The 16,429-nt window shown below is 34.0% G+C and overlaps 5 protein-coding genes across 5 annotated transcripts; 1 reads left to right on the forward strand and 4 right to left on the reverse strand.

Annotated features, from left to right (window-relative positions):
- MONOS_10015 (uncharacterized protein) lies at positions 1–1,686 on the reverse strand (the record flags this gene model as incomplete). The annotated part of the gene is made up of 1 exon (XM_067862422.1): positions 1–1,686. The coding sequence occupies one exon, from the start codon at positions 1,684–1,686 to the stop codon at positions 1–3; it is 1,686 nt and encodes a 561-aa protein (XP_067722021.1).
- A 384-nt stretch (positions 1,687–2,070) lies between these two features.
- Positions 2,071–4,887, reverse strand: MONOS_10014 (uncharacterized protein; the record flags this gene model as incomplete). Its single annotated transcript, XM_067862421.1, has 2 exons — positions 2,071–2,876; positions 3,051–4,887. The coding sequence occupies 2 exons, from the start codon at positions 4,885–4,887 to the stop codon at positions 2,071–2,073; spliced, it is 2,643 nt and encodes an 880-aa protein (XP_067722022.1).
- A 36-nt stretch (positions 4,888–4,923) lies between these two features.
- On the reverse strand, positions 4,924–6,024 carry MONOS_10013 (uncharacterized protein; the record flags this gene model as incomplete). The annotated part of the gene is made up of 1 exon (XM_067862420.1): positions 4,924–6,024. The coding sequence occupies one exon, from the start codon at positions 6,022–6,024 to the stop codon at positions 4,924–4,926; it is 1,101 nt and encodes a 366-aa protein (XP_067722023.1).
- Positions 6,025–11,679: 5,655 nt separating this feature from the next.
- On the forward strand, positions 11,680–15,045 carry MONOS_10012 (putative Choline Transporter-like (CTL) Family Protein). The gene is made up of 3 exons (XM_067862419.1): positions 11,680–11,743; positions 11,792–11,981; positions 12,044–15,045. Exons 1-3 carry the CDS (start codon positions 11,716–11,718, stop codon positions 14,523–14,525), a joined length of 2,700 nt encoding a protein of 899 aa, XP_067722024.1. The 5' UTR covers positions 11,680–11,715; the 3' UTR covers positions 14,526–15,045.
- Positions 15,046–15,583: 538 nt separating this feature from the next.
- Positions 15,584–16,429, reverse strand: MONOS_18027 (uncharacterized protein). Its single transcript, XM_067871006.1, has 2 exons — positions 16,247–16,429; positions 15,584–16,178 (listed from the first exon to the last, which is right to left on the reverse strand). Exons 1-2 carry the CDS (start codon positions 16,407–16,409, stop codon positions 15,772–15,774), a joined length of 570 nt encoding a protein of 189 aa, XP_067722025.1. The 5' UTR covers positions 16,410–16,429; the 3' UTR covers positions 15,584–15,771.

The following is a 16,429-nucleotide window of genomic DNA, read 5'->3' on the forward strand; positions in this document are numbered from 1 at the left end:
CTATCCCTCATCAAGCAACCCCATTTCAGGATCATCCAGAATAATTTCTGATTTCTCTTCCATTTTCTGATTTCTCTTTTTCTTTTTCTTTCTCCTCTTTTGCTTCTCTTCCCCTATTTCTTCTCTTTCTCTCTCTTCCACCACTTCCTTTTCTTCTTCCATTGTTCTCTTCATCCCCTGATCTTCTGAATCGTCTCCAATCATCGAAAAATGGCTATTTGGTGCTGAACTTATCCTGATATAATATTCTGTCTGCTTTCCATTTCTTCCATCATCTGCAGCTGCAACCTCACCAAACTCCTCAAATCCAATCTCGCATCCTCCCCTCTCATCCATAATTTCATCAATCTCTTCCACTTGTTTTCGTTTCTTCCCCTTCCTTCTCTTCCCCCTTTTCGCTTTTCCATCTCTTTTTCGCATATTCTGATCTTCTATTCCACCCGCACAAGCAACACTCTCCGTTCCTTCTCCCTCTCCACAGCTTTGAAGCAAAGCAACTGTTAGCATTTCAACATAATTCACTGGTATCACTCCGATCACTTCCTCACAATCAAATCCGCTCTCCACCATTTCTTTGTTCTCATGCACATCAAGCTCCTCAACTTTCTCTGTTGACATTCCCATCTTATTTCCCGTTTCTCCATCCAATAATACTTGCATCTTATCTTCTTCCTCCTCCTCTCTTTGCACAACATCTTCTTTTCTCCATTCCCCTCTCACAATATTATTTGTTTCTTCTATTTCTCCATCTCCAATTTTCCTTTTTCCCTTATTTTGTTTCTTCTTAAGCACAACAATTATTGTTATTACAAACAACAGAATCGCAACAACTATCACACAACCAATGAATGCAATCAAACTCCATTGGATTTTGTTCTCTTTTTCAACAATCCTTTCATCTCCTTTTTGCTCAATCTCGCTTTTGTTCTTCAATACGAATGGAATTGTTGATAAAGGAGATTCTGCATTCCCAAACAAAACACAAACACTCACCTCTATTTCATCTCCACAATTGCTGATTATATCTTTCGCAACGCTTCCTTCAACTTCTCTTTCTGACAAAAACCCATTTCTATCAAAATCATAATGTTCAATCTCTTTCTCTTCTCCATTTCTCTTCACAACTGAGAATGCCAGATTGCATGGAATAAGAAGCAACCCTTTAAATATCAATTTCATTCTATCTGTCTCTTCTTTTGCCTCCACACCCTCCAACGCAGAAATGAAAAATGATGAATCCCTTTTTGAAACAATCCATTCAAAACTGCATCCATCATTCAACATCCAAAGAGACGTGTTTCTTTCCCATCCATCTCCTCCTTTCAAGCTCATCACATTCAATGTCCCAGAATTGGAACAAATGATGTTTCTTCTCAGAGATGGATATCCTTCAATCGATGGATTATTGTTCTCAAATCTTCCATCATTAACAGTCATTTCCCCTCCACTCATCGTAATTCCACCATCTGGTGAATTCGACAATGTTGTATCTTTCATCACCACAGAACTCTTGGTGATATCCACGAGAGATCCATCCCATTTGCACATCTCTTCTTCTGTATTTGAATTCTTTTCATTTCTTTCATTTGAACTTCCATCAAAAATGCAATTGTCCATTGAAACATCTGTGCAATCCTCCACTTTCATCAATTTCCCTTTTGTGATCTTTGAACTCACTCCACCCATTGTGAAATTTGTCAATTTCATCGTCTTTTTAATTGATAAGCACGATATCAATGATTCTTCATTTCCTTCAACTGAGATATTTTCTGTTTTGAAATCCTTTATTGTTAATTGACCACATTCATTTATATCCAATAGAGATTTTGAAATTGTTGAATTGCTAATCGTTAATGAATCAATTACTGATGGAAGAAAAGATGAAAGAAATAATGCAGATTCATGAATAATGAGATTTGATATTGTGCATTCATCAAGTTGCAATTCTCCTTTTTCCATATTAATAATGTGAAATGGAATGTTTGAAAATGCTGCATTTCTTTCTTCTGCTGATTGTTTTGTTGTGAATGAGCAATTCATTATCTCAAGAATTCCTCCTTCGGGTGATATTTATGATTCATGTTGAGAGTTGAAATTCGAATCAAACACAAAATTCACTCTCACCAACGAGACTGTTTCTCTTGTTGAAATCAAAGAATCTTTTGTTTTTTCAATTTCTGATTTCACTTCAACTTTGCACATCTCTCTGCTCTTCGAACTCAGACTCATCTCCTCCAGTTCTATCTCTTCCCCAATCACACTCTCTTCAACAACAATCATCACGCTCATGAAATCTGAAGTCAGATGCATCATTCCATGATCAATCGAATCACATGGAAGTGTGTTTGTTCCACATTGCCTCTCATCCGATCCATTCACACTGCTCACAATAATTGTGTCACTCTGATGGATCGTCGCAAACCCAATTAGATCTGTGTCGCTTTGGTGTTCGCAATAATCTCTTCCAAATATCGCGTTGAAACGATCGTAATAGCCTTCTCGAAGATCAAACTGGAATTGGCTTTCATTTGTCTGTGATGAAATGTTGAAGCATTCAATGAAAATGTCTTTTCCAACACTTGCACTGTTGTCACTGAACTTCACCCTCACAAATGTGAAATTCAAATCTCCTCTTTCCTTTGTTGCCAGATACACTCCTCCTCCTCTCCCTGAACTAATACTGCAGCTGCATTGACTGATTGTTGAGTCGATCATCTTCATTGATCCAGATGCACCTAATGTGAAGAATATGGCTCCTCCTTTTTCACTTGATTCTGCTTTGCCTTCTGTGATGTTACTCTCATTCACAATAAAACAAATCTTTTTCTCACTCTTTGACTCCAAAATACTTGCTCCATTATCACTTCTCTTCACTCCTGAAAATGATGAATTATCAATGTTGAGACTCATTTACTCGTCCACTTCATTTAACTTTGTTGCTAATTCAGGTCCTTTGATCAGAAGAAGACAACCTCCACTTTCATTCAACGACTCCACTCGAACATTTAAGAAATGACAAGTAATTCCAGTGTCATGAATGGAAAAAATACTGTTTCCAACGTTGCATGATTCAATCGACAAATCATTCACTTCCACACTGTCTCCAATCACGTCCACAAACACACAATCAAATCCATTGTTCACTCCTGCCTCTGAATTGAATGAGCATCCAGTTATCACCAATTCTCCATTTTTGTTGGAAATAATTGTTTTGGATGAGTTATCAAATTCAGATGTTAATTGGAGCTGGATATTTGTTAATTCAAGATGAACGTTATTCACCATGAAATATTCCAGTTGACTTCCAATCCCCTTTTCAAAATTCAATGTTGCTTTTGTTTCTTCATCTCCCATCTTCACATCCTTTTTGATCTGATAATTGGAAACATTGAATGAATCTTGAATAACAGCTGATCCTTCAATTTGAATTGTTTTATTTCCAATATCCTTTTTCATGTTTTTCATCCCTTTCCACATCGTGAAACATGGCTCTTCCTCACTTCCACATCTTGCAACATCAAATCCTTCTGATGAGATAAATATCTCAAAGGAGCTGTATGGAATCAGAAACATAAATAAATCTTTGTTTGAATGATAGCTATCACTTCCAACAATCAGAGTTTTATCATCCTTCATTGAGGAATAATCAAACTTGAATGACTCATTTGTCACAGAACTGTTCAAATCCTTTCCCAAAATGAACATATTCTTCCCTTTCCATACACTGCACAAAGCAAATGTAATGCTCTCCAATGAAAATGTTCCCATTTGATTGACAAATTCAGCAAACATCCCTCCTCCCATTCCTCTCCCTCCATTCTCAACATCCTCTGATGGCACAATACATTCTGACAAATTCACTCCTTTCACTTTCAATGTTCCTCCGCTTCCAACTGATATCATCATCCCTCCCCCTTTCATTCCACTTCCACCTGAGCAGGTTGATGAAAAATTGCTTTCTTCAATTTTCACATTCCCATTAACGCCCATCCCAACATTCAAACATCCTCCTCCTCCATTTCCACCTGCAACTTCCACCTCCACTCCACTCATTCTGCTATTCAAAATCTCCAATTGCACTCCACTTGTCATCGTTATTGGAGATTTCCCATTCATTGGCAGTGTCACTCCACTTTCCATCACAAATCCATCAACAATCAGATTCCCTCCTGCCATCTCAATGATGCTGTATCCTATCCTTCCATCGGTCAATTCCCCACTCTCAGATGAGACAGAACAGTTCTTCACACTGAGTGTTGATGTTGAATGGATGAATGCACTTCTCCTTGATTTCAGCTGACCTTTCACAACATATGAAAGTCTCCTCATTTTCAATGAACTCGAACATCCAACAAGCCAATCTTGAGTGGCTGATCCTCCATCACTCACATTCACTTTCACCATTGTTATCTCTTCTCCTGTTGTCACTTTCCCCGAAACACTCTCATTGAATGAAGGCCCGATGATTTCATCCTTTATTGATGATTCAGAAGTAACCTCAACTTTTTGGAAGCCTTTCGGAACTCGAGTGCTCATGCAATAATTGATTGTTTGACACCCAAACCATTCAAATCCACAGTAGTTGTGATCCAATGCCCTCTCTCCGCTCCCATCGACAGTCAGCTTCGATTCGATGGTGAGCAAATACACAAACAGTGGAATCACTCCACTTTCATTACCATTTTCACTCCCACTCAGCTTCAGCACATCTGATGGAATAACCCTTGTGTCAAAGAATGCAAATGAGCTTGTATTCACTTTTGACTCCAAAAACACTCCACTCCCACAATCAACAAACACATCCTTCCCATATGTTGCAACATTCCCATTCACTTTCGAAAACTGAACATTCTGCCCAATTGTCAATCCACATCCCCCACTCTCCATAAACACAAACATCCCTCCTCCTTTCCCTCCTCTCCTTCAATTATTATCTGCCTTATTCCCATCAATCACACTCGTTCCATTCACAACCACTTTCCCATTTCCCTTCAATCCAACATATATTCCTCCCCCATTCCCATTCGCACATTCACATCCTTCCATTGTTGTATTCCACACCACAAATGTCTCTCCTTCCATCACGCTCTTTGCCATCACCACCCCATCTCCTTCAGTCAGATTCACATTTCGAATTGTCACATTTGACAGAAAACTCTCTTCTGATTCAACTTCTCCTGATGATGGTTCTGAGAACAGAGACTGGCTAACTTTCATAGTTTTGATCTCCACATCAATCATCTTCCGCTGCGTCAGCGCCACTTCAAACACACACTTCGTCATTCCACTCCCTCCTGATTTCGAAGAGTCGATCAAAACATCCTCCAGCGAAAGAGTGCCACTCCCCAATGACACCATAAACACACTCGGCGATGAGCTTCTTGTCGAGTTGTGATCGATCCCCATATGTCCCACCTCCAGTTGGCCAGTAGATATGCTAAACAGCGTTGTCGAAGATGAAGAAAGAGAACTTGTCCCAACCACGCTCACCGTATTTCCTTTCCCTGTAATTATTATCTTCTTTTCCCCAACACTGATCGTTGATCCTTCACTCACATGCTTCCCTCCCAGCACTGTGATCGTTGAGCTCAGCTGCGCAATACTCGACCCCACCGCATGCCCCACTGTCTTGCACGGAGCAGACTCGCTTATCCCACAATACAAGTTTGAATCGCTTCCATTCGTTCCCACAATTCTATCCTTCAATCCTTCGTTGAGCCACCACTTCTTTTGCGTTTGCTGATAAATCCAAGTATCTTCAAATAAATAAACATAGCATATTCTCTTGTCATTTGTATTTGTTGTATATGATTCATAGAACGGATTTGATGAATTTGATACTTTGTAATAATCTTCGAAATACACATCGTGACCATATGGAGTGGTATTGGTGCATCGACAATCAAGAAAGAAAATGAAATAGCAAAAATGGTTATTACTTGGAAGTGTTTGTTGTTTTGGATAAAAATCTAATCCTCCACCATATGAATTTGCTGTGCAAAAAATATACTGGATTCTCCTCATTTCAAATGACGAAGGAATGCCAAAGCAATACATCCCTCCGCCCCATGAATTAGTAATTGAACATGAAGTAAAATTGCAGTCAAAGATGAACGCATTTTCTTCTTCTTCATTCTCGACTTCGATACATTCAGATCCTAAAGCATTGAAAGAATGAAGAAAGAGACCTCCTCCGTCATAGCTTGCCTCACATTTTTGGAATTGACATCTGATGATTCGAGCGCATTTTGAAATCTGATAAATAAACATACCCCCTCCATATTGATTTTGTGCGATGCATGTGTTAAACAAATTATTTTCAAAAAATACAGATTTAATAGAAAAGCACATAATCCCTCCACCACACCAATATGACGAGCAGTTGCTAAATTTGCAATGAGTAACTGATAGTTCGCTATTTCTTAAATTGTTCATGCATATTGCTCCACCACTCGATATTCCATCTTCCCAAGAATTGTTAGTTCCTGTTGTCTTTGATCCGTTCCACTCGCTCCAAGTAAAAATATTTGCACAATCAGCTGTAATTCTCTGTCTCGTTGGCTTTAATGGATTTCTTTCACTTCCAGAATATGCAATATTTCTTGTCCTGCAACATCCAATAAACGAGATGTTTGAAGCAGTCAAAGAGGTAAAGGGATTATTGAAAGAGGGTATTATTCCGTCATCGCATGCATCGCAGACAGATGAAAACGAGCATCCATTCATTAATATTGCATTTCTGCTCTTGCAAATTAAATGAGAGGATTGAAATGAATGAATTGATGAAATGTTTGCGAACAAAGAATATTCCAAGAAAATGAAACTGCTTCCAACGCACCCCACAAACGGACAAGCAGCAACGCCCAACGAAGAAAACGCGCAAAACGCAACAAAAATGGTTGTTTCGGGCGCAGAGTGAAATGGAGGTTGACACGCCTCAACAAGCGAACCCACAAAGCCATTTGGCAAAGACGGAAGCACACTGAAGTTGCAAAGGATAATCTGGTTGCTGTCAGCTGCAGAAGGTGTTGGAGATGAAATTATAAACCCTGTGCGAGAAGATACGAGCAAGCACGACCAAACAGCCAAGGACAATAAACTCCCAACTTCGCAAATGTGTTTCTGAAAAATCGGCTCAAAATTTAGGCTTCGCAATTACAGGCTTGTATTCGCTTCAATAATAACTGTGCATAATTTATTGGCACCAATTTTGTATTTCGATGCATAAAATCCTTTCAAAGAATCTGTCGTTGAGTATTTTCGAAGGCTGAAATAAGAGTTGTAAAATACACGAAGCAAGCTAAATTAAATAAAGTATCGCTTGCAACAAACTTTTTGCTTTTTGTAAGAATAATCTCGTTTAATGTACCATCAGAATAACTCATATATATGAAGTTATGATTCTCTTTGCTGAAATCAGTAAGCATTTCTTTCATAAATGAATCGCTTGTTTCATTGTATTGCGCATATATAATTGCCATCATATATAAATATCTAATTTTCATTAAATATGTATTTACTGAATAAAATCGAAAATACAATTATTATCTTTTTTATAATATTTTTCACTTTGATCAAAATTTTCATTTTTTGTTCGTTTTTTTTAAATTTTTATTAAAATAAATTGTTATTATGTTATATTAAAAATCAAATTACTGGGATAAAGAAAGACTTTATATTTTGAAATATTATTGTAAAGATTAAAATCACAAAAAATTCTGGAAAAAAACTTTAGGGTGATTTATAAACCCGAACATTTTCATAAACCCGGTTATTTTTTTTTGTTCATTGAAACAGAATAAATACAACATAGAAATATAAAAAGCAAACTTTCACAAGTTTAATTTTCTATTTTACGACAGAACAAATAATTTTTTGTTTCAACTTTAGTTTTTGATGATCAAAGGAATTTAAAATTTATTTTTGATCATTAGGAGGAAAACATGAAACTTCAAGCTTTTTCAAAGAAAAAATTTGCAATCTTTATTGACTTTTTGCGATAAAAAACATGAATGAAATGGGTTCATTTTTTTAATACTTGTGATGTCACAAAACATAATATTATGATATCAATGATACAAGTTTACAGATATGAGAATCTTATTTATTCTGAAATCTGAGAAAGTTAAGTAAAGATATGAGTGAGGCAATTTTTTTGTTCTTTGTGAAAAAAAGCTTGAAAGTTCATATTTTCCCCCATTTATTTTGCTCGTTTTGAATCAACTCTCAGTTTTTGTTTGTTTTTAATTACAAGGTTAGAAATATACATAATAAAGTTTAATTATTCGAAATGTTTTATGTTTTTATTCTTTTTTTCTGTTGTTTTTCTCATTTCATCATTTTTGTCAAAAAATTTGAAAATATGAAAATATCTATGGTTTTATTTGATATACAAATTTATATGTTACAATAACGAATAAATAAGATAATAATGCATTGGTATTCTTAATGATTAGTCATTTTAAATTTTGTTTAATATAAAATAAGCATATTTATCATTTTCAAAAATTGATGTGTTTATTTTTGAGCAACAACATTTCACAAAATTCTAACATGGTAATTGCTTTGTGAAAATATTTTTCTTTTCATGCACATCACTTAAAATATCGAAAAAATATTGTGCAGCTCATAATTTTCATATTTTCATATTTTTTGTCAAAAATAATGAAATGAGAAAATTAATAGAAAAAATGGATAAAAACATAAAACATTTCGAATAAAAAAACTTCATTATGTCTGTGCGTGATAATTTTTGAAATCATATTATTTCATTTAACAATATCTGAGCAAAAATATTTTGAGAATATCAATTAAAAATATATTTGAAAAGTGATAAGGCTTATTGAAGACATTACAATCTTTTATTCGGTAAAAATATTTGTTTTTTAAAACAATTATCATGCTTTTTCTCTTTTGAATAAACATTTTCTTTCAAAAAACAAACAATCTTAGAAAAATCTACACCCCGAAAAAAGAAATGATTACAAAAATTATCTCCAACATATTTGATAATACTTCAACAACAAAGATTATCACATTAAATAGAAAATGAGTGAGAAGAAACAGGGATTTTGTTAGTGTTAATAATGGTGGACACTTTCTAAAACTGTGGACAGTTGCATTTTCTCAATTACCATTGATAGTCGAATTGAGATAAAAAACTCAACTATTCCCTCATTGAATGTGAACTTATTTGAATTGTTTAAATCACGCATCCAACACAGTGATATTTTATTATAATTATTTTTTATTTTCGGAGAAACTCGTAAAATCTTGTTTCTCCGAGTTTCTCCGAAAATTTAAAATGTCTCTTTCTTTATTCTTGTGAATGAGTTGTTTCATTTTTATATGATTTATTAGTTTGTATTCATTGAAGGAATAATTGGGTTCGTTGTCAAAATACAACTTTCAACAGTTGTTGAGAAAAGGCTTCTGTTCATTGTTATTGAAAGTGTCCACCATTATTAACACTAACAATAAACGTTTAAGATATATGTTCAATAAATAGGTGATTATTTTTGGAATCATAATTTTTCTTTCAATCTTTTCGAACCGAAAAATACCTTTGAACATTAACAAATAAACATTGAAAAAAGAAATGACTTATCGAAGACATGGGTGATTATTTTTGAAATCATATTATTTCATACATAATTTTCGGTTCGAAAATTAATCTTGAATATTTACAAAAAAATACTGAAGAGTGAAAAAACTTTTTAAATAAATTTTTATCTTTTATTTAAATAAAACGTTTGTGTCAAAAAAACAATTATTGTGCTTATTTTCTTTTGAATAAAAAATAACTTTCTAAAAATAAACAATCTTTGCAGAATTAACACCCCGAAAAAATATTTGATTTCAAAAATAAACATCCACATCTCCATCTTTATTTTTGCAAAGACATTTGTTGAAGAAACAACTGGAAAGTGTTTTGCATTTGTCAAAATTTTTTTGAAAATTTCCTTTTGTTTAATTTTCAAATAAAGAAAAAATTTCAAATTTCGATCAAATTACAGTTCTCGCTCACCAAATTTCGCTGCCATGAAAATAAAATCTACACAATGTTATTATTTCCATTCAAGAAAAGTTTCGTGAGTGGGAACAGAAATTTGATGGAAATATGAAATTTTTATTTTTTTGAAAATTAAACAAATGGAACTTTTCAAAAAGAATCACCCATATTTCTAAAATAACGAAAAACTTATTGGTGATGAAAGAACCTGAAATTTTGATAATTGTTAAACAGACGAAAATTAATTAGAAAAAGTGAGCTCATATTCAATAATAAAAGTCACAAAGAAAAATTCAATTTATCAGTCACGAATAAAAAGGATATGACTTGTCACTTGCAGCATGACGAGGAAAATGAAATGAAAAAACGAAAAAAAATACTAAGTGAGAAACAAAAACTTTTTAATTGATTTGAGTGTCAAGACTTGCCCTGAAACATTTTTTGAAACTGAAATGAAACGTGAAAAAAATGCATAATAATAATGAATGGATGAGATCAATTGTGACATATGGGTGATTGTTTATGAAATCAAAACTTTTTTCGATGTGTTGATTTTTCAAAGACTGCTTGTCATTGGTTAGAGATTTTGAATCCGAATGCTAAATGCATTTCAACTGTTTCAATAACAAATGTTTTCGCGATAATATGTCGAATTTTTTTTGAAAAGTTACTTTTGTTTTATTTTCTGGTTTTTGAGAAAACAAAATATTTTCATTATATTTTCATTCCAACTCACCTAAATTTATAAGATTGTGAATAATAACATTAACAAGCATTAATCCACATGCTGATGAATTTTGGTGAGTTGGAAGGAAATTTTGATAAAAACATTCATTTTTCATTTTTCCTGAAAATTAAACAAAAGGAACTTTTCAAAAAAATTAAGACATATAGATAATTATGTTTTTTAATATATCTTTTCTCTTTTCAGTATTCATTTGACAACATTAAAGAAAAATTTTCGATCCGAAATTTTTGAATGATAAAATACAGTTTGCGAAAAAAAATCCCGACATCGCAAAAAATACCGGATAAGATCAATTTCACAATAACCGTTAGAGTAATAATTCTGACAATTTTCCTCAAAATATATCTCACCAATACAAACTCATTCAATATACAAAACTTCCAAAACTTCCTCGTTTGTGCTCAGAAAAAAATTGTTTATAAAATCTCAGAGAAACTCAAAATCCTATTTCTCCGAGATTTCAAAAATTAATTTTAACTGAGCACAAATGAGGATATTTTGAATGTTTTATATTTCAAATGAGTTTGCATTGACGAGATATATTTTGTGAAAAATAGTCAGAATTATTCCTCTTGCGGTTATTGAGAAATCGATCTTGTCCGGTATTTTTTGCGATGTCCGGGATTTTTTTTCGCAAACTGTATGTTTTCAAAAATAATCACCCATATATTACTCAATAATACAAAAAACAATTCAATTATAATGAAAATCATATAACAGATTTCTTTTATTATTTATTCACAAAAATATTTATTTTATTATTTATACCAAACAAACTTAAGCAACAAAATAAATATTCAAATTTTTTCTCTTTTGAAAATAATATTTATGTACTAGAAAAAACTGCTAAATGATAAATAACTAGGTTGAAAAATATCACGATCATCGAAACAAAAGCGTAATTTTGATCCATCATATTATTCAATATTTCTTTTCGAAAGGGTGCTGATTTGTTATGTTCGCTGTTGCAACTATTTTTAAAGGTATGCTATAAAAGATTTTTTATCATAAATTATTGTTTAATTAAACAGAGCTTGGGGAAAAGGAAAATTCTTTGGTTGAAACAAATGGAAAAGTTGACATTCCTGCAAATCACAAAAAATGCAATGACATATATTGCTTAATTGCTTTCGGAGTTGTTGTATTGCTTTGGTTAATTTTATTCATATATTCATGTGCAGCTGCAAAGTTGTATATGTTTCTAAATCCGCAGGCATCAGAGTTTGTAAATATCGTAATTTGAAACATTTTCACAAATTTATTAACGCACAACAAACATTTAGGGGAGTTTATTGTGGAGTGAAGACAAACGTCAGCGATCAACGGAAAAATACAAACTTATTCGTATATCGATCTGAACAGTGGTGTGTTAAGTCTTGCCCCTCGAATAATGAACGATGCATGTGCAAGGGAGAAAATCCAAGCTCTTTAAACTCAAGTGAATGCGGAAGAAAAGGGTGCTATTACGTTTCATACGATTATTCTCCTGTGAATAAAGTGTGTATTGCGAAAGAATCAAGCGATACAGTTACAGAATTTGTCAATAGCTTCATGGGTAGCTTTATAAGTGGTATATGGATGATAGTTGCAATCGCATTCATAGCAATTGCTCTTTGCGCAATCTGGATCGCTTTTATGGCATGTTGTGCACGTGGAATGGTTTGGTGTTGCCTTATCGGATCAGTTGTTGCTGTAGCAGTTGTAGGTCTTGCACTTTTCATCGTTGGAGTTATGTTTTTAATTGGTGCAATGGATTCTGCAATGGATGGTTCTAACAACAACAAAACAAATTCAGCCGAGAATTTTTCAGGATCCACACAAATTCTTCCAGCAGTGATTTACAAAAACAATGGAGCGAGTCTATTATCTCTTCCTTCGGTACATGTGTACTCGATTCCTCAGATAACTAATGATACAAAATCTGAATCCAGATCCGAATTTGCTGAACATGTTATTGCTTATTATGATCCTTATTATGATCCATACTACAATAATAACACGAATAACAATAGCACAAGTCGAACAAGCAAAAAACAACCAACTATTGGATCTATTGTAGGTCCTGTATTGATGGTAGTAGGTGCGATCGTCTTATTGTCAATGTGTTGCTGTTCATGCTGCATGTACTGCGCTCGTGAGCGTATTGAGCTTGCTGCTCGTCTCACTGCAGAAACATCTTATGCAATTCGAACTAATCCTCTGCTGCCGGTCATAACCACTCTTGTTTCAATACTGACATTTGGGGTGTCAATTTTGTTTGTGCTTGGCATTTTATGCCTTGTGACTAGCTATCCGGTCAGAACTGTGAATGGAGTTCCTTTTATTGATGTTCCTGGCTACTCTGCCATCTGGTACATCTTTTCTCTTTTTGGGTTTATTTGGATGGTAATGTTTTTGTCTGGAATAAACGAAATGACGATCGGAGGAACTATTGCGACATGGTACTTTTCCAGAGACAAAGCTAAAGTCTCTTGCTTCGAAACATTTAAAGCATTCTGGCGCACAATTCGCTACAGCCCAGGCAGCGTGGCATTCGGATCAGGATTAATTGCGCTGTGCGCTGTGCTGAGGATGCTGCAAGAGCAGGCGGCCAGCGTGTGCAAACAGGGCGGGTCTCCGCTGGTGCTGCTGTGCTGCTTGATTGATTGCATCCTGAGCTGCATTATGCAGTTCCTTGAGTACATCAACTCACAGGCTTATGTCATCATCTCGATCAAAGGAACTCCCTTTTTCGAAACAGGGAAGCAGTCAATTTTGCTAATGATCAGAAACATCTTCAGATCAGCTGTTCTCAATTCTGTTATTCCGCTGGTGATGGGCATTGCAGAGACGCTTATCGTTCTTTTGAGTCTGTTTATTCTGTTTTTGATGGCCCGTCCGATGTGGTTTGGGTTAATGACACAGGAATATGCGATTGCGGCAGGGAAATTCACAGAGCTTGGGTGGATCTTGAACGTGGTGATCGGACTTTTTGTGATTGTGTTTGTGGTGAGCACGATATTTGACACATACACGTTTGCCATTACGTCGATGTTCATTAGCTTCCTTCTGGACGAGGAGATGGCCATTACAACTCCAACATGGGAGAAGTTTGGAAGCAAAAAGCTGCTGAAGCACATGGACGAGGCAGCAAGAAAGGGATATGAAAAGGCATTGAAATACAAAGAGAAAGACGAATCGTTCGACATGAGCTATTGGAGCGTACCTGTTAAAGACGAGGGAGATGCAGAAGCTGCACCGCCTAATTCACTTCCTGCTCAGATTCAGCAACAACCGTATGTACCACCTCCTCAGCAGCCTTATCCCCAACAACCATATTCTCAACAACCATACCCCCAGCAGCCATATGCTCAGCCACCGCAACAGCCATATCCTCAACAGTATTACCCTCAACAACCGTATCCACAACAACCATATCCTCAACAACCATATGCCCAACCACCAATGGCTGGAAACTTAGTACCAATGCAGCCCATGCAGCCAATGCCAGAAGCGCCTCAAATGCAAACACTGTCGAATGACAAGGAGCAGCTCGAGGCTGAGATCAGTACGCCTGCTGCTCTTCCTGTTCATGTCCCTCCTCCACCTCCAAAGAGGGTTAAAAAGATAGAAGTTGATAGCGAGTCTTCAGGCAGCGATAGCGAATCTACTGAAAGCAGTAGCGATTCTAACGAAAGTAGTAGCGACTCATCAGAGGATGATCGATCGAATCGCAAGGGCAAAAAGACACGTCCGCAACCCAAGAGCAAAAAAGGGAGAAGATAAAGATACGATTGAAAAAGAAAGAGAGAGAAGTTATTTTGGAGTATTTCTTTATCTTTTTTTCAAGGATTTTATTTACAAATATATCATTAAACTTGTGTATTATTGACTTTCAATAATTTTTAAGCTTTTTCACAAGATATGATTTTATTAAATTTTGTTTTTTTTATTTTTATTTTTTTCTGTCTTTCATTATTTTGAACGAATTATTTTTATGAAATTGCACATTTTGATGTGATTTCTATATGTGTTGGAATTTAATTTTTTGTGTTTGTTTTTAAGATTTCGATATTATAACAGCTTTACTATGTGTTCTTTATTCTAAATTTGTATTGTCAAAATTTCTTTTCTATTCTTTCCTTTTTTAATTTTTTATTGAATTTTTGGATACTGTTTCCTTATTGGAAATGATAAATGTGACTTTTCAATATTTTTTAAAAAAAAATATGTATTTTCCCCTGAAGTCTTTTTACTTAATTAAATATTATTTGATGTGAATAAAGACAAAATTTGCCTCGTTAAATGGAATTGTTTCAAAAACAATTCATTATTTGAATATATCGAATGAACAGTCTTTGATATCCAATTAAAAGGGAAAAAAAGAAGGAAAGAAAAAAGAACTTTTTCATAACACTGTAAAATTATTTATTAATGATTGGAGTCTTTTAAGAAGTTTGCAAAGTGGAGAAAAAACACCAAGAATCAAAATTGTGAAAAGGGACAATCAAAGAACGATTAAAAAAGATAAAATAGTATTTTCAAACGTGAAAAAAACTCGTATAAATTAGGATAGCGTTCGAAAGCACAGTAATTAGAAATTCATTTAATAATAATTTTTAAATAAAAAAAAAATTATTAAACTAAATTATAATATAAATTATAATATTTTTTAGAAACAACTGTAATAAAACGTTTATTTTTTTAAAATCCTTTTTGATAAATTCACCAACATGTCTTGAGAATGAACTTCACTTTCACAATTCACAATTTTCCAAAAAGTCGTTTAATTTCACATCAATGGTTTAACTTTGATCAAACAGTTGGAAAAAAAATGAAAATTGTTTTTATAAAAAGTAACATTGTTTGGAATAACAAATTAATTCAAAAATACTTAATTGTACACAAGAGATGTGAAAGTTGTTGAATTGAAAAAATTATGACAATCAAAATATTGTTTAAAATATAACTTTGTAATAGTGAAAAAAAGGACATTTATCGGGAAAATGAAGATTCAATGAAATAAATTTATTTATTGAGGGTTAAGTTTGAAGTCAATCTGGAAGTTCAGGAGAATTTCAAACACAAACACAACTGTTATAAAGATGAATTCAGTAAGAGTGTAGTTAATGAAACGAGTGTTCTGATTTTTCGAGTAGTACCAATAACCTCCACAGGTTCTGAGATAGTAAATCCATGTGAAGATAAAGTGGATAAGCGTTCCAATCAAATACAAGTAAATAAAGACTGAATTCTTGCACGGGATTATCATCAACACGCACACAACGATGCCAATTATGCTACATATGAATAATGTAATAATGCTCCAATCAATGGAATTCTTATATCCACATTGACCTTCAAAGAAAAAGTGAATCATCCAAAACACAGTTGTTCCGACAAACATGCATAATTGGAAAATAATAAACCATTTACTCCCTAAATAAAAGCAAAATCAACGTTATCAATTTAGATATTTCTATTAAATTTAAAGAAAGAAGACATACATGGGAAGCACAATGTTTTAGACTTTGCAATATAATGAAGCAAAACAATCACGAACATGCACGTTTGGATAATCAAAATTATGATTGCAAATGCAAATAATGCATCTCTAGTTGAGGTGCAAGATTTAACATAATCTTTTGCTGCTGATAATTCGAAGTCCATTTAAAATATTAACTATAAAA

Source organism: Monocercomonoides exilis, assembly GCF_001643675.1.
Source record: "Monocercomonoides exilis strain PA203 chromosome Unknown scaffold43-869231, whole genome shotgun sequence".
Lineage (NCBI taxonomy): Eukaryota > Preaxostyla > Oxymonadida > Polymastigidae > Monocercomonoides > Monocercomonoides exilis.